Source organism: Panthera uncia, chromosome A2 (genome assembly GCF_023721935.1).
Source record: "Panthera uncia isolate 11264 chromosome A2, Puncia_PCG_1.0, whole genome shotgun sequence".
In the NCBI taxonomy this organism is placed as follows: domain Eukaryota; kingdom Metazoa; phylum Chordata; class Mammalia; order Carnivora; family Felidae; genus Panthera; species Panthera uncia.
In genome coordinates this window covers 155,758,023-155,778,415 of record NC_064816.1, presented here as the reverse complement: position 1 = coordinate 155,778,415, position 20,393 = coordinate 155,758,023, and the positions used below count along the sequence as shown (strand labels likewise).

The 20,393-nt window shown below is 46.2% G+C and overlaps 1 protein-coding gene across 7 annotated transcripts in view; it reads right to left on the bottom strand.

The window, feature by feature from the left end:
• The window catches only part of CUL1 (cullin 1), a 105,450-nt gene that overhangs the window by 67,606 nt on the left and 17,451 nt on the right, over window positions 1-20,393 (bottom strand). For 6 of the 7 annotated variants that reach the window (XM_049643064.1, XM_049643061.1, XM_049643060.1 and 3 more), the window contains one exon: window positions 910-1,210. In XM_049643064.1, the coding sequence (XP_049499021.1) occupies window positions 910-1,049 (140 nt within the window). In that variant the 5' untranslated portion in view covers window positions 1,050-1,210. Of the gene's footprint in view, window positions 1-909; window positions 1,211-14,681; window positions 14,769-20,393 lie in introns of those variants that run through there. The other variant, XM_049643065.1, reaches the window with a different exon arrangement.

The following is a 20,393-nucleotide window of genomic DNA, read 5'->3' as shown; positions in this document are numbered from 1 at the left end:
TTTCAATTTCTTATATTTGAATGGAATCAAGAAACTTACAAGTTAAAAAGTGTATCGTCAAGTACATACTAGAGAACAGGAGCTATGTCTTTTACACCCTCATGACCTTTGTGGCAGGCAGACAGTCCCTTGCACACACCATGGACCACATAATGAGCGAATGAAATACTTTAATACCGTATTTGTAAAACAAGGTCATGACTGTCAAGCTTTTTGCTCTATGTGGTAACCCTTTAGATAAGGGTCAGCAAACTGTTCCCATAAAGGGCGAGACAGCAGATATTTCTGGCTTTGTGGGCCAGACTGCTTTTATTTTTTCTTTTAACGTTTATTTATTTTTTTAGAGAGTGAGCGTGGGGCAGAGAGAGGAAAACAGGATCCGAAGCAGGCCCCGCACTGTCAGCGCAGAGGCCAGTGCGGACCTTGAACCACGTCCTGAGCCACCGAGGACCAGACCATTTCTGATGCAAGCACCCTGCTCAGGCCCTGAAGCACAAAGGCGATCGCAGACAACACAGAAACCAGCGCTCTCCTGCTTTCACTGGCGCGGTCCGATGGAACTTTCCACAGCGACGGAAGTAGTGTGCCATCTATCAAGCACCTGAAGTACAGATACCGTGACTTAGGAACTGTTCATTTTAGTGACTGCCAATGTAAACAGCCACACGCAGTCAGTAACGACTACACTGCACAGCACTGCTTTGGACTAACCAACTAGCCAATTTTATCCCTGGTCAAAAAACTTAAAGAGTGTGAGTTAATTTTTAAAGGTAAAAAAGGACTCTGAGTATATCACAGGGTGAAAATGAAAAGAGAAAACACGATGTAAAATTTCTAACCATTCACAGATCATACTAGTGAATAACCGAACTTCTAAGCAAATTAATCTCAGCTCAAGCAGTAGGATACGTGTAGAGCTCCATGTATCTGGATTTCGCCATACTTTGTCTGGTATATACTTGCTGGATTCCAGCGCGGAGGTCGTCCCAGATCTGGTCAAGGCCAATCTGCTTCAGTCCATGGGGATTCTGACTCCTGTTTGATGACATCGTGAGCGATATTCTTAGGTCGTCCAGTGCAGCAATCCAAACTCAAGGTACAGCTAATTCTCCATCAGATGAAAATATACAGTATCATTCCAAATTTATTCACAGCAGCTCAGAAAGGATGTCCTTTATATGTAGAGAATGAAATCTCATTGCAGGCAAACCTGAGGACGAAATAAAGCCAATTAATTCTTTCTCGACATCCTGGGGTGGGTAATGGGGTGCCTGCCACGCGCACAGAAATATTCCGTCTGTGGGCATTAGTGGGCACCACTCTAATCTAGAGAATATTTCTCTTTCTCTGTGGAAACAAACTCATGTTAGATGGTCTACGTACAGAGATAAGCTTACTTATCAGGGATTTAGGTTGGAATCCTATGAACTCACAAGAAAAGTGTTCACAAGAAAAGCCGGCTGAAACTGCAGAAGCACAGCTAACACTGTCGGCTCTTTTTTGCCCCCTGAAGGTATCAAAACTTAAACTTAACCACTTGGCCTACATAACAACTAGAAAGATAAACTCAAAGGAAAAAATGCAAAGCTAACTCCCAGAAAGCAAAACACAAATACCTAAAAAGTAGGAAAAACCAACCGCACTAGTTACCTGTGAATTCTAACAGTTTTTCACTTAGCACTTTGCAGGAATGCAGATGTTGGGGAGGTTGAAGGTGCAGGGAAACGGTCACTCCCCCTTTTAGAAGGGAATTTGGCAGGAATCATCAAAACTTAAAATGTCCCCTAAATTCAGTGGCCGGGGTCTGAAGCTCGGCTCCACACCTACTAGGTATGAGGTCTTCGGCAAGGTACTTCACTTCTCAGCCTCGATTTCTTAATCCTCAAAAGGGGCGGGGGGGGGGGGGGGGCAGATCATTTTTCTCAGAGTGTTACTGTGAAGTCTAAATAAGATAATGCCTCTGTTATTTACTACCTTATCGATATTTAACACATAGTCAACGCTTCACAATTAATACTGGCTATTATTTCCAAGTGTATAAGACTCCTGCAAAATAGAATTTAATGCTTCAGGATTTCAGATCCATAGATAAAGGGCCGGAGGTATTCCATAGCCTAGTAACTCAGTACTTCTCAATACGTAATACTACAGTCACACCTTAAGGATCACCTACGTACATCACACTGAAATGTGGAGGTTTTTAAACAAGTACTTCTGTTGTCAAATTAAGAAACACTGAATTATTTGAATGGCTCCATACAATAAATGTTGGAGGTAAATGATGTCTGGAGCAGTAAGAATGGGTTGTCAAAGCTTGCCAGTGCAAATTTGAGTTCAGCAAGTAATTCGGTACATTCTCCGTCTTCCATGGCATTAGCGCTCCCTGTAGCCTAAGGCACATTTGAGGAGAATGTAGTTCATACTTGTGGATCAAGTCTGAAAACCAAATCATCTCTAATATTTATTTAGCTTTTACGGAGGCTTCACGCCCAGTGTGGAGCCCAACGCGGGGCTTGAACTCACGACCCTGAGATCAAGACCTGAGCCGAGATCAAGAGTCAGACGCTTAACCAACTGACGCACCCAGGCACCCCTCTACTAATTACAATCTAAGCTTTGGGACCTACTATTTTATGAAGCCACACTACCACTCTTGATCCTGCAAGTATTCTACAGCATATGCTCAAAGAAGTATGCTCAAATGTAGAACATAAACATATCTGACAGAAGAATTCCCTCAAGTTTTAGGGAAACCAACCACCCAGCAGCCACTTCGCAAATGCTCCCGGAATCTATGTTCCATCTGCCTTTCCTTCCATCTCCCTTGGGAGGATCATACCCACCAACACCCCACTTGACAGTGTGTTTGGACCCGTAGTACCGCCTGGTGGCGCGACCTATTTAAACCCGCACTCCTTGTGTTCCACCCGGGGGAAATCATCACTTCGACTCCCCGGACTCACACACACACTTCAGTTGATTCTAACTTAGATAAGCCTTCTCAGACCCATCTAGATGCTCTTTTACTCCTCTTTCTTCCCGTTTAATTCCTAGCAGCAACCGGGAAAAATGTTCCACTCTTTCCATTTTCACCTTTTCCTCACGTATCACTTCCACTGGGCCGCATAAAAGTACCTTCAAGTTCAACGGGTTACTACGGGGACGTGTCCCAACCTCCTTCCTTCAAACCCCCACCTGCCAGTGACTCACGAAGTGTATCTCCAACCCAGACTGCTTAGGTCCAGGCCCACCTACACATCTCAGTGCCCAGTTCACAACCCCTCCTAGACCTCGCACACCCAGCAGGCGTACAGCTGAACGCAGGAGCTGCCCCCAGATCCCCCGTTCACCGGTGCCGCCCATCTCAGTGAGTGCCAGAAACCTGGGAAAATTCGAATGCCTCGTTCCTGTTCTTTCATATCTGAGTGCTACTGATTTTAACCTTCGAGGTCACGCCACATCCACTCACTACTACCTCCGTTTCCTTCCCCAGCGGTCACTGTCGTCGTCGTCATCATCACCGCCGCCGCTCCCCAGGCTGCTTGTGCCCGGAAAGCTCCTGTGCTCACCCCGCCCACGTCCAGCCAGGTGACACTCACTAGAAGTCCCAGACCAGTGAGGCGCACCCGCCTCGTGGGACTTTCCCTTCTGAACTCTCATTCCTGGTAATCCCAGGCCTGTGTCTCTCCCTTCTCTGCAGAGAAGGATTCATGGCACAGAGACCATCTCTTTTGCTGAGAACCTAGTTCGGAGCCCGGCACACAGATCAATGTTGTATATGAATAAATAAAATAACAAATTGGAGAACTGAAAAGCTGTATGTTTTTAAAGGATTTAGAAATAATGAAGTATCACCATTATAAAGCATCTGAACTTACCCTCAAACCCTCACTTAGAATCTCCATTAAATTCTATCTGGTTTCTTCACTTTTTCCTTCAAACACTAGATTTTAGGCTGAAATTTTTTTCTTTTTTTTTTTTTAATTTTTTTTTTTTTAACGTTTATTTATTTTTGAGACAGAGAGAGACAGCATGAACGGGGGAGGGTCAGAGAGAGCGGGAGACACAGAATCGGAAGCAGGCTCCAGCCTCTGAGCCATCAGCCCAGAGCCCGACGCGGGGCTCGAACTCACGGACCGCAAGATCGTGACCTGAGCCGAAGTCGGTCGCTTAACCGACTGAGCCACCCAGGCGCCCCTAGGCTGAAATTTTTCTTACTGATTCATTTAGTAATGTTGTTATTCTGGTCACTACAAACGTATACATATTTTAATACAGTGTTTAAACAGACTTGTAAGACGCCCAGGAGTTCAGTGATCAGTAATATCTTACTGAACAAATATTTAGTACGAAACTACCATGTGCCAGGCACTATTGTAGGCACTGTCTTATGTACTCTTATTAATAGTAAATCAAAACAGACACAACTCTACTACTGTGGAATAAAGCACCTAAGAAGCTAACCCATTAACTTTTGGTATGTGACACACTTGTAAAGTGGAAAATTTATGTACTACGCATTTGTGTACCAAAAATATTTGCTCATAAAAACCAATTACAGTAAGATTGGAGGTTAACTTTAAAGATAGTTAGTTCTGGCCCTCCCTTTTATGGAAGCAATCAAACCTAACCAATGTTACGCTAGAAAGTGTCAGAACCACAAGCCTGACATCTGGATTCTGCAAAGCCAGTATTCCTCAATACCCTGGTGTGAATTTTAGGTTCTTTCATTTTTAGGGTGTCAACAAATAGGGAACCAATTTCAATAGTCACAAACCAATCAATATGATACATCACAACAATGAAAAAGGATACGAAACCATATGATCATTTCAGTAGATGCAGAAAAAGCATTTGACAAAGTACATCCATTCATGATAAACATCCATTCATGATAAAAACCCTCAACAAAGTAGGTCTGGAGGAAACACACCTCAACATAATAAAGGCCATTTATGAAAACCCACGGCCAACATCATACTCAATGGGGAGACACTGAGAGCCTTTCCTCCAAGGTCAGGAACAAGACAAGGATGTCCACTCTCGCCACTTTCATTCAACATGGTCCTGCAAGTCCTAGCCACAGTTATCAGACCAGAAAAATAAATAAAAAGCATCCAAAGCAACAAGGAAGAACTAAAACTCTATTTGCAGACGACATGACACTATCTAAAGAAAACCCTAGGGGCGCCTGGGTGGCTCAGTCGGTTAAGCGTCCGACTTCGGCTCAGGTCACGATCTCGCGGTCGGCGGGTTCGAGCCCCGCGTCGGGCTCTGGGCTGATGGCTCAGAGCCTGGAGCCTGCTTCCGATTCTGTGTTTCCCTCTCCCTCTGCCCTTCCCCCGTTCATGCTGTGTCTCTCTCTGTCTGAAAAATAAATAAACGTTAAAAAAAAAAAAAATTTTAAAGAAAACCCTAAAGACTCCACCAAAAAACTACTAGACCTGATAAAGGAATTCAGTGAACTCGGCAAAATCAAGGTACAGAAACCTGTTGCATGTCTATGCACTAATAATGAAGCAGCAGAAAGAGAAATTAAGGGAATAATTCCATTTACAACTGCACCAAAAATAATAAAATACCTAGCAATAAACTTAACCAAAGAGGTGAAAGGCCTGTACTCTGAAAACTATAAAACACTGATGAAAGAGATTGAAGACAACACAAATGGCAAGACATTCCATGCTCATGAACTGGAAGAACAAATATTGTTAAAACGTCTACACCACCCCAACAATCTACAGATTTAATGCAATCCCTATCAATACCTACACATTTTTCACAGAACTAGGACAAACAATCCTAAAATTTGTATGGAACCACAAAAGACCCCAGATAGCCAAAGCAGTCTTGACAAAGAAATACAAAACTGGAGGCATCACAATTCCAGACTACATGTTATATTACAAAGTTATAGTGATCGAGACAGTACAATACTGGCACAAAAACAGACACATAGATCAGTGGGACAGAAGAGAAAACCCAGAAATAAACCCACAATCATATGGTCAATTAATCTTCAACAAAGGAGGCAAGAATATGCAAGAGGAAAAAGACCAGGTGCTGGGAAAACTGGACAGCTACGTGCAAAAGAAGGAAACCAGGCCAATTTCTCACACCATACACAAAAATAGACTCAAATGGATTAAAGACCTAAATGTGAGACCTGAAACCACAAAATCCTAGACAAGAGCACCGACAGTATTACTACTTCTACGACATCAGCTATAGCAACGTTTTTCTAGATATGTCTCCTGAGGCAAGGGCAATAAAAGCAAAAATAAACTATTGGGACTACATAAAAATAAAACCTTCCACTCGCAAAGAAAACAACAAAACTGCAAGGCAACCTACTGAATGGAAGAAGATATTTGCAAATGACATATGTGATAAAGGGTTAGTACCCAAAATATATAAAGAACTGATACAACTCAACACCAAAAAGACCCCAAATAAACCAATTGAAAAACGTGCAGAAGACGAAAAGACATTTCTCCAAAAAAGACGCCTAGTTGGCCAACAGACGCACGGAAAGATGTTCAACATCACTCATCATCAGGGAAATACAAATCAAACTACAATGAGATATATCACCTCACACCGATCAGAATGGCTAAAATCAAAAACAGAAGAAACAAGTGTCGGCCAGGATGCGGAGAAAAAGGGACCTTCTTGCACTGCTTGTGGGAATGTAAACTGGTGCAGCCGCTGTGGAAAACAGTATGGAGGTTCCTTAAAACACAACTACCCTATGATCTGGTAATCGTACTAAGTACCCACAAAAGACAAAAATACTAATTCAAAGGGATACATGCACTCCTATGTTATTGCAGCATTTACAACAGTAAAATTATGGAAGTGGCCCAAGTGTCCATCAACTGATTAACGGATAAAGAAGATGCGGTGCAAATATACAATGGAGTATTATTCAGCCATAAAAGAAGAATGAAATCTTGTCATTTGCAACAACATGGATGGAGCCAGAGTATAATGCTAAGCAAAATAAGCCAGAGAAAGATAAATACCATATGGTATCACTCGTAAGTGGAATTTAAGAAACCAAACAAATGAGCAGAGAAAAAAGGAGAGACAAACCAAGAAACAGACTTACCTATAGAGAACAAACTGATGCTAACCAGAGGGGAAGTGGGTGGGGGGGACGGATGAAACAGCCGATGGGGATTAAAGAGTACACTTCTCACGAGGAGCACCGAGAAGAGAGAATTTGTTGACTCACCGTATTGTACGCCTGAAGCTAACAGAACGTGGTATCTTAATACTGGAGTTAAAATAAAAAACTTTTATTTTATTATAAAATAATAATACTCCACTCTCCTAACTCAGCATCGGCATCCAAATATGCCCAAACACGTTCTTTACGTGCTCTTTCTTCCTCTACTACACTTCCCATTCCAGTTCTAAGTCTTTACACCAAGACTCACTCACGCTCTAGAAGATCAAACACAACCTTTTCACGTTAAAATGTCAGGGTGACATCACTCACCATCAGGGAAAGACAAATCAAAACCACGGTGAGATACCACCTCGCACCTGTCAGAATGGCTAACGTGAACAACTCAGGCAACGACAGATGTTGGCGAGGATGCGGAGAAAGAGCAACGCTTCTGCACTGCGGGTGGGAATGCAAACTGGTGCAGCCGCTCTGGAAAACAGGATGGAGGATCCTCAAAAAACTAAAACTAGAACTACCCTACGACCCAGCAATTGCACGACTAGGCATTTATCCAAGGGATACAGGTGTGCTGTTTCAAAGGGACACACGCACCCCCATGTTTCTAGCAGCACTATCGACAATAGCCAAAGGATGGAAAGAGCCCAAACGTCCATTGACGGATGAGTGGATAAAGAACATGTGGTATATATACATATATACAATGGAGTATTACAATGGCAATTACTGCCATTTGGAACTAGAGGGTATTATGCTAAATGAAACTAGTCAGAGAAAGACAAATATCATATGATTTCACTCATATGAGGACTTTAAGAGACAAAACAGATGACCATATGGGAAGGGAAGCAAAAATAATATAAAAACAGGGAGGGGGACAAAACAGAAGAGACTCTTAAATACAGAGAACAAACTTAGGGTTGCTGGAGGGGTGGTGGGGTGGGGGGTGGGCTAAATGCGTAAGGGGCATTAAGGAATCTACTCCTGAAATCATCGTCGTGCTATATGCTAACTCAGATATAAATTTAAAAAATAAATTAAGTTAAAAATAAATAAATAAAAATAAAACGTCAAGTTGACTCTACTACACACACTTTGCGTCTAATTCTATACGTGTAACTTTGTACCACGGCACACCTCAGTTTATATGCAGAATATGCTGGAAAATAAGCAAACTAGTCTATTTGAAACTACCTGCTCTGATTTTCTATCGTCCCCACTGAGTATTCAGGGTTCATACATAGCTGATGTGAGATTCTCAAAAATTCACAACGTCCTCACCTATTTAAGCAAATAGTTTAAAGAGGATATCCTTACCTCGTAGTCTCAGTATCCCCTAGGGAGTCTCACACCCGTACGCTTCAACATTTATTACTAATATGACAGGAAAGGAATCCAGAACTCAGTCGACAAGGAAACGTTCCAAGTAAGCACATGAGGAAAAGGTCTTCGAGGTGAGGCCACGCGCTGACAGCAACAGCCCACCTGCTGGTGTCCGGGTGGCCCCTCTGGGGCAGAGGCGGGGACAGAGTTTGGGTGGGAGATCCTTCTTAGGAATGAAGCGTCTGCCCCCCCCCCCCCAACACCCCCCACCCCGGCCCTCAGCTCTGCAGCCAGCCCTGTCAATGCTACACACAAGGCCGCAGAGCCGGGCCTTCTGGCCGCCACTGGCCTCAGTGGCTCGAAGTGGGCCAGGCCGGGCAGCTCTCTGCGGCCGAGCCGGGCCCGGAGGAGCTGAAAGCGGGGGCCGTCTGCTGCCCGTGCCGCCCACGCTGGCAGTCAAGTCCCCTCTCGAAGGGGCAGCCAGGTGGGGCACCCGCGTATCCACCAGGCTGTCCAAACGGACATACGGCGCTCTGGTAAGCGGTTTTCCACTTGGGGGTGAGGGGGCAAGGGGCTAATCTGCGCGTGCGTCGCCCAAGTGTCTGGTGAACTAAACGGACAGGAAGACTGCTTGGGGTGATAACCCACGACGCAGGCGCCCACGAGGCCTTATCTGCCAGGATTGCAACTTCGGAGACAGAGCACTTTACAAACGGACAGCCTCCACCTCACGACCAGGCCATCCAAACTGCCCATGGCCTTGAGCAGACTTCATAAAAAGAGTTTCGAGTGATTTTTAAGTAAGGGGTAAAAATATGTTAGCTAAAAACCTTTGGAGGTCCAAAAAGCCAATCAATACGAGAAACAAATGGCAAAACTCAACCGGGTATCTATTCAGGAAACCAGGCAGTTTTCAAGAGTATTCTGGTATAGCAACCCCCTGACGTTACAGCATTCACGTCTGCGGTCATGAACATCCAGGAGAAATGCTGATTTGTAGAGGAAACCGAGGCACAAAACGCAACCGGTCAAGGACAGGAAGCAGCGGCAGCCCAGCTGTACCTCACGAAGCCGAACAAATCACCACAAATGCAGACGCACCGCGCTCTTCTCCTTCGTGTCCGCCTAGGAAAGCAAGATGGCGGAATGGGACACGAGTCAGAATAAACAGCCTAACAGGAGAAAGGAGGTTGTCTATTTAAGGACTCCCCTCAAAGACCGTGCTGTTCCAAAGGGACAGAAAAGTCAACAGAATCCGCAGTAAACAGACTTTCTAACAATTCACACTGTGAACCAACCAACCAGCCGATTTCTCAACATTAATGGTGCACAGGATGTCTTTGCTGAGGAGGAGTGCTAGGTGAACAACCTCCAGGAATCCTGAAAAACACCTCCTCTTTGCTATGAGGAAGTCAGAGTTTCAGTAGTAATAAAAGGGCTCTTTTAAATGAGCGCTTACAACAGCCTTCCACTGAACGCTGACTGGAATATCAACTGAATAGAGCATCAAGGGATACGGGAGACACTAACTGCGGCAAAGTTGACACGTTCGTTGGCTACGAGACTCGAGAGGCCTTAATCAGCGGACGCCTCTTGTGAATCTCCATCAAAACGACAGTATAAAGCACTTCTCATTCGAGCGGACTTGGCCATAGAGTGGTTTTTCCTGAACAGATCTCAGGACAGGTTTCTTCAAGAAAACTAATGTTTTAAGGAACAACGCAGCTTGCTTTATTTATTATTTATTTATTTATTTATTTTAAAGATTACTCTGCACTGGTCCCTACTCATTTCTAACTAAGGCTCACGGAGCTGACCACACACTTTTGCAACTTTTTCTTTAATAATGAAATACATCTCACTTACTGAAATGTATCTCGTTTTTGTGAGCTAAAATCCTATTGTTCATCAAACTAGTCCCCTGCTAAAGAGCTTTAGGTGTTTACTTTTTTAACAGTTGTAAGTGATACTGCAGCAGGCAACCTTCTAAGGATTTCTCTTCTGCTGACTTGAGTGTGCGTGATAAACGCCTATATGTATCATCTATGTGATAAATGCACGATGGATCCACCTACCAGGTCAGAACACAGTGGAAGAGGAACAGATTGGTGGGAGACAGTTTACTTTTGGACACGGTGGATCTGAGAAGCATCACAGAAGCATCCTGGGAGCGGGGCTCTGGAGAGATCATTCTGACAGGCACTACTGGAGTCAGAACCAGCGTTAATCAGAGAAATTACAGAAAGAGATGGGCCCAAACTCAGTCCTGAGAACATTCAGAAACTGACTAGATGATGGGGAACCACAGGGTCTGTACCTGCAAAGTTACAGCCCCAAACAATGAGAGGAGCCCCACTCCGGAGGCCAAGGGAAGAAAGGGCCATGGCGGGCAGGGCCTCATCGTGGTCATACAAAAGGCTCTGCACTCTACTTCTTGTATGATCTTGGGTAAATCACTTAACGTATCTCAGAGGGGTCAGGACTAAGTGAGGCAACACAGTGAATAAAGGCTATTATTTTCATCGTCATCGTATCTGAAATGCAGCTTCTGGTTTCAGTTCTATTTAAGCCACTGGTGACGCTTCAGCAAGGAAAGTCTCACTGCAGCCTTCAGGACAGAAATCAACTGGAACGGGTTGGAAGACACAGAAATGCAGACCGTTTTGGCCACGAAGGGGTGAAGAAAGCGGGAAGAGGGGTGTGAGGTCTGAGAAAGGCCGAGAGACAGGACAGAAGGCTGGCGCTAGTAGGGGGCAGCGGCCCGCCGCATCGACGACGCTGGAAGTGGGGCGGTCTGGTGACAAGGCCGAGGCTGAGGGCCCCGGCCTGAGAACAACGGGAACACGGCGGAGCTCAAGGAAGCGAAGGTCAAGGCACCAGGAGCACCGTCCCCATAGGCAGTGAGTCACCTGAGATGACGGTGCTGAGGAACGGAGCGGAAGGCCGAGCTGGGCGCCAGACTGCCCGGTGAATTTCGCCAGTCCTTGGCGACAGGCGACCGCTACTGGGAGCGGAGCGGGCGGGGCCTCCAGAGAGTGAGTCTCTGACCTCGGCCGTCAACACCGGGCGGGGTCGGGGGCACTGAGCCACCTTCAACCTGGAGGCTGGTGGAATGTGGGAGAACACGAACAGCCACAGCTTGGCTTCCGGGAGGCTTCACCTCCGGAGATGAGTGAGGAAGTTTAAGGATGTGGACAGAGGCTACAGAGGGGTGTCCTCGTCACAGGGTCAGACTCCAGGGAGCTCCACGGAGAAGTGAGGTGGGGGCAGAAGTGAGGGGAGGGGGGCACGGTTCTGGCAGAGAGGCCGTGCAATGCAGCCGTGGGGGTGCTACGTGTCACCGCGGCCACTGGGAGACACAGAGGCGATTTAACGATTTAAGCGTCTAGTTGCAGGACGGAGGGTGGCCTCCACTTTATGAGACTCGGCTCCCAAACTGGACTACAGGGCCAAGCGTTTCTTCACCAGACATCTAAGCAATTAAGCTTTTCTGTGTTCTCCTAAGGTATCAGTCCCCTGACAGTTCCTCAAGCACAACAGGTAGGAATATAAATTCTCAAGACCCTTAAGGAACAAAACTACATCTCTACTCCAGGGGAGAAACCCACCTTATCCCCGCCTCACTTTCACCTCAACTGCTCCAAAAGGCCAGAAACCGCTTTTGCCTGTTAATAAAGTCCTGATATTTGCCCCCATTTCTGAAGACCGAACGCTTCTAGCAGGTACTGTTGCAGCAGCCAATACTGAGGAATGTGAGAGCAAGATCATTCAGATCCGAGTTGTGACAGGAGTGCAAACGACAAGGTTTTTCCAAAAAACAAACAAACAAACAAAACAAAAACACTATTTCTAGTGCTTCAGTTAGGTGGATGGCTTTTGAAAAATGTAAAAAGATTAAAACAAACAAACAAACACTGACTTAAAATGTTAGTTTCTTCTAAATGTAAAGGCTATATTGGAGTCAGTGAAAATGTAATAAAATTCACCGTTAAAAAACAAGTTCTTTCTGTAAGTGGTCTGAGGTGATCGATGAAAATGATCCGTTATTCACACGACCCAGAAAACCCCACAAAACCATGCAAATCCAGTGACTCAAATCTCCGCGTTCACCTTAAGAACATTTGTGAAACTGCCCCGGCCGTCAACGGTATGCACACCTGAAAAGCCACCAAGTATCAGAAGGAGGTCACTTTGCAGAAGCAACGTGTGACATTCTGTCCTTAAAATGGTGGAGCAGGGCGGGTGGACCACAGAGTCCTGAACTTTTTCTGCACGCGCTTAAAACCAGAGTCGCTGAAACGAAGGGTTGAGATGCAGCTTCCCTGGTCACCGAGCACAGCCAGGTGAGGAAATCCCAGAGCTCAAGGCCGGGTTTACCCCCTCGGGAGCATCTCCTGCCAGTCTGGGATGATCCTGACCGAAAGGGAGCAGACTGTCCCTAAACCAGGGGAAGAGGTCGCATGGAATGAAAAAGGTTTCCCGCAAGAAACCGAAGACATAGAAACGAGACGGAATTTAGCTTTTCTGGTTTAGTTAACATTTTAAATCTGATTCAAAATTTACACGATCGTGGGTATTACTCAACCAAGGAATTACTTTTCTAACACTTGGGTAAAAGTACGCATAACCCCCCGGCTCTGATTTGCAACATGGCACGTGAGACACGAACGTACCGCAGGATGGTTTACACCCAGAGGAACCTGTGTGTGGGTGCGCGCGTGTGTGTGCACACCAAACACGTGCTTTCACTGTACTGCTTTGTATGAGCGACAACAAAAACCCAAACCTGCAAACAACCCACACGTCCACTAACAGGAGAAATCAAAACTAAACCGGCGGACAGGCACACAACAGACGAGTTTCGGAAAGACTCGCAAGCGAAACAGGTGACAGAGGAAGGAGCACGTACAGAACGATAATGTTTTTATATAGAATACTGGTTTTTTACACAAGAGTTCGTCTAGGAGAGGAGAGAGGGCCGGCACCCCCCCCCCCCCCCACCAAGAACGGGAAGGCACTTGCCTGGCGGGGGGCACGGCCACTGCGGTTTCACGGTGCTGGAGCGGAAGAACAGCAACAACAAAATACCAGATTTGTTAGGGACACATTCTGTCATGCATGAAATGACAGGATGGCCGGGATTTACTCCAAAATACAGCAGGAAAAAGAAGCTGAGTGACAGATGCGTACGTTGTATCTGTACACTGTGTTCTATCTTCCATGATAAAAAGCTAACAGAAACCTGAGCAAACCTACCTGACGGGCGAAGTAAAAAAAAGCCGGACGGAAAGCAATAGAATGGGAGGGAGGACAATTCAAGCCGGGGCTGCTGGGAAGGGATGGGAATGGGAATGGGAAGCGGCCCACGCGGAGCTTGGGGGGTGGGGCGGAACAGGTGGTGGACTATTCCAGAAGGTAGGAGGGGGACTCCCCCGTGTCACTGCAGAGGTCTGTAGGGTCGTAAAGCCGGAGCAGAGGCTCAGGTTCCTCGCGATCTGGCTGGTCCAAAAACACACCAGAGAACAGTCCAGCAGGTTAAAGGTACTTAAAGGTACTCAACGCCATTTACAACGGACACCGCAGCGTCGCCAGGCTGAGATATTCTTAAATTTTATTAGAAATTCTTCAATCCCGGGGCGCCTGGGTGTCTCAGTCGGTTAAGCGTCCAACTTCTCTCAGGTCACGATCTCACAGGCTGTGGGTTCGAGCCCCGTGTCGGGCTCTGTGCTGACAGCTCGGAGTCCGGAGCCTGCTTCAGATTCTGTGTCTCCCTCTCTCTTTGCCCCTCACCCGCTCACACTCTGTCTCTCTCTCTCTCTCTCAAAAATAAACATTAAAAAAAAAAGAAAGAAAGAAAGAAAGAAAATTCTTAAATCCCCCCGAAGTGTCAGCCCACGGGATGCCTGGACAAGAGGCCGAAGAGGCCAGCCGGGGTTTGACGCGCGCGGCTGAGAGGAGGTGAAAACAGAGCAGCCGCCTCCGGCCCCACTGGCCCCCCTCGCAGCGTGGGGTGGCGGCCCTTCCGCTCCGCCGCGGCCCCCGCGGCCGCAAAACCCTGTGCACACTCGCAGCCGCACGCCGCCCCTCAACCCGGCTCTCCGTCCTCCCTTCCTGCCCGCTCTTAGGGTCCAGGACTGAACGCCGCCCCCGCTGCCTCTCCTCCCACCTGGGTTCCGGGAGCCTCGGCTGCACAACTCAAAATCCCGGCGGTCACGAAAGCACCCTTTCACCTCGAAGGGCCGCCTTCGCCGCACCTCACGGACGCGCCCCTCCATCCGGGACCCCTGCCGACACTTCCGGGGGGGGGGGGGCCCTCCCCGGGCCTCCCGACTGGTCTCTCCACGTTCAAACTGACCAACTCCCTTCTGCGTTTCCCACGTTGCGAATACAAGTCAGCTTTGACCCCACCCTGTCCTGACCTCGTCGTAAAGTCGGGGCTCCCCTCCTAGCTCCCGCGTCCCCACGGCTCTCCGTACCCACTACACGACTCCAGTCCCCACGCTCTCGTCTCACCTGGGTCACTAACACAAGCCTCTTCGCCGACCTCGCTGTCGCCAGTCTTACCCCTTCCGATCCACCCTCCACACTGCCGCCCGAGTTACTTTCTAAAACACCAACAGCCATTCCTTCTGGTGAATGAATTCATTCCAGTGACCTTCGTCTACACTCCACCGCATCCCTGACCACCCACCCCCGGTGCGCATCAAGCAGGACTGCTCCACGTGGGTGTCTTATCTGTGTAGGGAAAGGACAGAGTATTTACTGCAGGCTACGACGCGAGGCTCTGTACCAACAGGAGCTTTAATACCTTCTCTCCCTTAATCCCCACAATAACTATATCTTCTGCACGGTATCATCTCTTACGAATGAGGAAACTCAGGCTCAAAGATACTCGTTTGCCCCAAGTCGCTGCAAATAAGTAGCAAGGACTCAGAACACTAAATGTTTAGAGTCCAAAGCCATGTTCTGTCCATCACCCCATCCCACACTGCTTGCTCCCTTACTAAGGTGGAGATTTCTTCCTCCGCTTCGTTAAGAAGCATGCTACCAAGAGATTACACAACCTGGCTTCCAAAAGAACCACACAAAATGCCAAGTGAAAACTGCATGATGACAATATGTAACGACGAGTTCAAATGACTGCAAACGCAAGATCACGGAAGAACTAGCAAATTCACGAAACGGACATTTATACTTACACTCTGTTTAAAACGGTTTAAATCTGTTTAAAACGGTTTCATTTGAATATTCATAAATTATCATTTGAATGTTAATTATTTAAAATTTTAACCTTTTTGATCAAGAAGGAATCTTAAAGATGCTAGAACAGGGGCTAATATCTTATAAATGTAGGCCAACAATGTGCACATTCAAGAATGAGGGTTTCACCTGCACATCTAGAAGCAAAGGCATTTACCACCTTAGAAGTTTACATGGCTTCATGACTGAAATTCAAGGCTTGCCAAATTTACTTACTTATAAAGTATATTATTACATTTCTATATAGAACTAAGGGATCACAATGAAGTTCAAGCAATTACAGTGGACAAGAAGTATAAAAAATTCAATGAATATCTTAATAGATGGCTTTTAGAGACATTATCTGAATTGTCTCTCTACTTACTTGAAGTCATTCAAACATTTAAATCCATAGCTATAAAGTAAGAGAAGCAACAGAACCGCACGGCCAAATGGGAAGTGGTTCTATTTCCTAAACAACCAATTCAAAGCCAAATCCCCAAGACCTGAATGTATCTTGAGTGCCTGAATTGCCTTATGTCTTCACTCAAAGATTTAAACATTTGGGGCATTACAAGACCAGGTTCAGTTAACATACTTACCACATGACCCATCAATTCCAGTGCTAGATGTCCACCAAGAAAAACCAAGAAAACATACGTCCACCTAAAGACCTATATACAAACACTCACAGCACATTTTTATTTATTTTAATTTTTCATAGCACATTTTTTAAAGTTTATTTAAGAGAGAGAGAGAGTGCGAGCGCAGGGGAGGGGCTGAGAGAGAGGGAGAGAGACAGAAACCCAAGCACGCTCCACCTGCTGGTCTCGAACTCATGAACCGCAAGACCTGAACCAAAATCACGAGTCAGATGCTCAACCAACTAAGTCATCCAGGCACCCCTCATAGCACATTTTTCTAACAGCCCCGAAGTGGAACCACCCAAAATGTCCAGTAACAGGTAAATGGATAAGCAAAATATCATCTACTCCCAAAAGAATACAATTTGGCAATAAAAACCAAAGTACTGATACGTGCTACAGCATGAACTCCCGAAACATCATGTTACGTGAAAACCAGAACCAAGAGACCACAGACTATGTGAGTCCATTCATTGTACAAAATGTCCAGAACAGACAAACTCTAGGGACAGGCAGTAGATTGGTGCCGGGCTGGGGATCAAGAGTGACTGCAAACAGGTACAACAGAATCTCTTCTAGGTGATGGAAATGCTCTAAAACCGATCTGTGTGATGGCTGCACAACTCTTGTCACTTTACTAAAAATCAATTATTATGCATTTAAAACTGAACTTTATTTATGGTATGTGAATTATACCTCAATAAAGCTGTTAAGAAAAAAAAAACAGCTTTAAAGCATGCCAGCTACACATTTTTATGGGTCAAATTCAGCTCATTTCTAGAAAGGAATGTATCTGTCTACACAATGACCAGGTTTCTGCAAACATACGGCACTCAGCCCAAGCAGCAGTATTATCAAGTATTCTACCAGAAAGACAACTTTCAGAACTGCTATTTAAGATGCTGCCCAGAGAGGGGCTTATATTCTCCTGCAACACACAGAAGCAAGTGAAAATGTTAATTTGAAAGGCTTAGCTGAAGGTCCCAGAAGAGATGCCCTATGGCACGTATGATTTACTGCCACATTAACAACACAGACAAAAACCGCACCAGGAGCTCAGCGGGTCTGAAAGAAATCACTCCTGGCTGCAATGATCAAGAAGGCTTCACAAGATGTGTGCTCTGAACCGCTTCTTGGGGGATGAACAGGATTTGAAGGGCAGGAGAGCGAGCGGGAGGGTGCTTCACGAGGGACGAAGGGCATGAGGCAGGAAAACGAATCCCACGAGGCTGGGGGTGCAGGCACAGGACCCCAGGCCTCTGTTGTGAGTGGGCAGCGCAGGGAAGAGAGGCGTCTGATGTGACTTTGGAGACGGCAGCCGGGAGGCTCTGTAGACCTGGGATCCAAGTGCACCTAAAGACAGAGGAATGGATCTGGAGGCGATCAGAGCTCAGACACTGGCTGGACCTCGACTCCCAGCAACGGGAAAAGGCAAGCTGGATGCTCGAAACCACCCCAAGCAGGCACAGCGGGAGCAGGGCTGATCGGAAACGGGAGCACAGGCAGGAAGGAATGAAACATGGCAAGGCCTGCTTCTCAAACTTGTACCTACAAACCTCCACAAATTTATCTCTGGATTCCAGAATTTGGCAGACCTTACGTTAAAAATTCACAACAACTTAACTATGGCTGATGGGAACTCTCGACACAAACGCTCCCTTGGCCGGGTCTGACGACATCACGGCTGCATTTACCCTCGGACCCAGCAACCTCACTTCTAGCACCGTGTCCCCAAAATAAACTGGCCCAAGCCCACAGGAGGTTGTCAACTCTAGTTTAGTCGCTGCGAAAGCCTGGAAATCAAGCCCAAATCCACCGCCAGGGGGCAGGATTGACGGACGGCACGTCCACACAAGGGGCCACTGTGCAGACCTCGACGCTGATAACAGGGATTTCTCCGTGTGTGCACAGACCGGAAACGGCACAGTTCCTTCTGTGCATCAGGGGATAAATGCTAACACGCACGTTAACAAGCACGTTACGCTTTTCTTTTTCAGAAAGAAAAAAAATGGGAGGGTAAACCAAAAACTAGTAAGGATGTTACCCATGGGGGAGGGTGGAGGTGGGGGGCCCATGGACAGAATTCGGGGTGATTGTGATTGTAGATGGGGAAAGAGTACGTCCTATTTTCCACTAACCTCTAGCTGAAACTTGGCAATTCCTCCGATCGTGAATGTGGGTAACAGACCAGAGTAGTTATGGCAGTACCTCTGTGCCACCAAAAACGCACAGATACTTTGCTTATTCTTCGACAGTTCTTGCCAGTATCATCTATGCTCATCCTTACTTTGGAATCACGGTAGTTATAAAACCCACTCACACCGTAAGTAGGAAATAATGTTAAATGGGTTAACGTGTAATTCTCGGTGGTAGGCATGTTTGCTGTACTTTATTTAACATCTTTCATGATTAAACAAAAAGTTATAAAACATCTGTGTCTCCCAGGAATCTCAACCAATTACACCCCCTGCTTTAGGCAATCACTTGGCAACAATATAATCGTACTTTTTTTTTTTTTAAGTAGGCTCCACGCCAAACATGAGGCTTGAACTCACAACCCCAAGATCAAGCATCATCCCATGCTCTCCTGACACAGCCAGAGGATCAACACTATAAATAAGTATTCATAAAAATAAATACTATTTACACTGTAAATAAATACGAACTCATAAGCGCCAAGTCTCATGGCAGTTCTAGGTTAAATGATGATCATCCACTCATAAATCTGTCTTTATGAAATTTTTAATATCACTAAATTCAACACTTACTGAAAAAGTTCTCATATTGGCAAAACCCCAAGGGTTAAAGGGATTAAAGAGAACCCCCGAGAGAAAGGTGATATTATTAAGAAAATGTTACGTTTAGAAGCCTAAACCTAAAGGGAAAATAAAGAGCTTCCTTTTCATACACTCAATGGGATTTAAAAAAAAAAAAAAAAAAAAGAACACCAAAATGAAACACCCAAGGCAGTTAAAAAATACAGAACCGGATTCCAAAGGAAATCACACCTGAAGAAATGTATTTAGTACTTTACAAAAATGTAAGTTGTCTTCAACAACGCAGATCAAATCTTCAAAGTATAAAGAACAAAGAAAGGTGGCGACTAGAGCGTGCACGTAAAGGACACAGGGGAAATGAGTCCCTGCCTCTCAGCCACCAAAAGGAGAGAGCGCTGCAAAGAGGGAACACACGGGTGGGAGAACCAGGGAGCCAGGGGAAGGCAGGATTATGAAATTCCAGCCCTCGACAGCGTCAAAGGTCTGCGAAACATCAAGGAAAAGGTCTGTGAGGAGAAAGTCACTTGACTGCACTAGTCCCAGGGAACGGTGGTCTTCGAGAATGTAGCTCCCACAGAGCAGAAGCCGCGCGACAGCCAGGCGCAAACGGCCCGCTGCTCAGAATGACGTGAGAGGACGCCGGACTCCATGTGGAGCCTGCCAGAGGCCTGCCTCCCCTGGTATCTGGTGTCGCAGGGGGTTCCTGGGACGAGCTGGGACCACGTGCTGACTCATCACCCCCATTTACCATGACGGAATAAAAGTGCGAGCAGGACACGAATTTTCCCTTGAAGTTCTAAAGCCAGCATACAAGCATGAATATTACAAACGTATAAATGAAGACGCACAGGACAACCAGCACGCTTCAGCTTCTACAACAAACCACATACCTTATTCAAAAATAACGTACAACCAACGAGAATGACTTACAACAGCGGTCTCCTAGAACAACTTCTTTGCAAGCCTCACAGCTGAACTTCACGTAACCCTGAATTCAAAGTCTGATAGAAAGTTGACTATATTCTGCCTGCATTCATGCTTCCTACTGCCCTCTACAAGGGGGTCCTCTGGGTGATCTCACCATGACCCCCCCCCCCCACCACCTCAGTTCACCTCCAGGTGGGATTGAGAAAATACCATGCCATCCGCTACAGAGAATCAAAATCCAGTGAGCGCTGCCAATCACATTCACTTAGAAGGCAACAAACATGTGGTTCC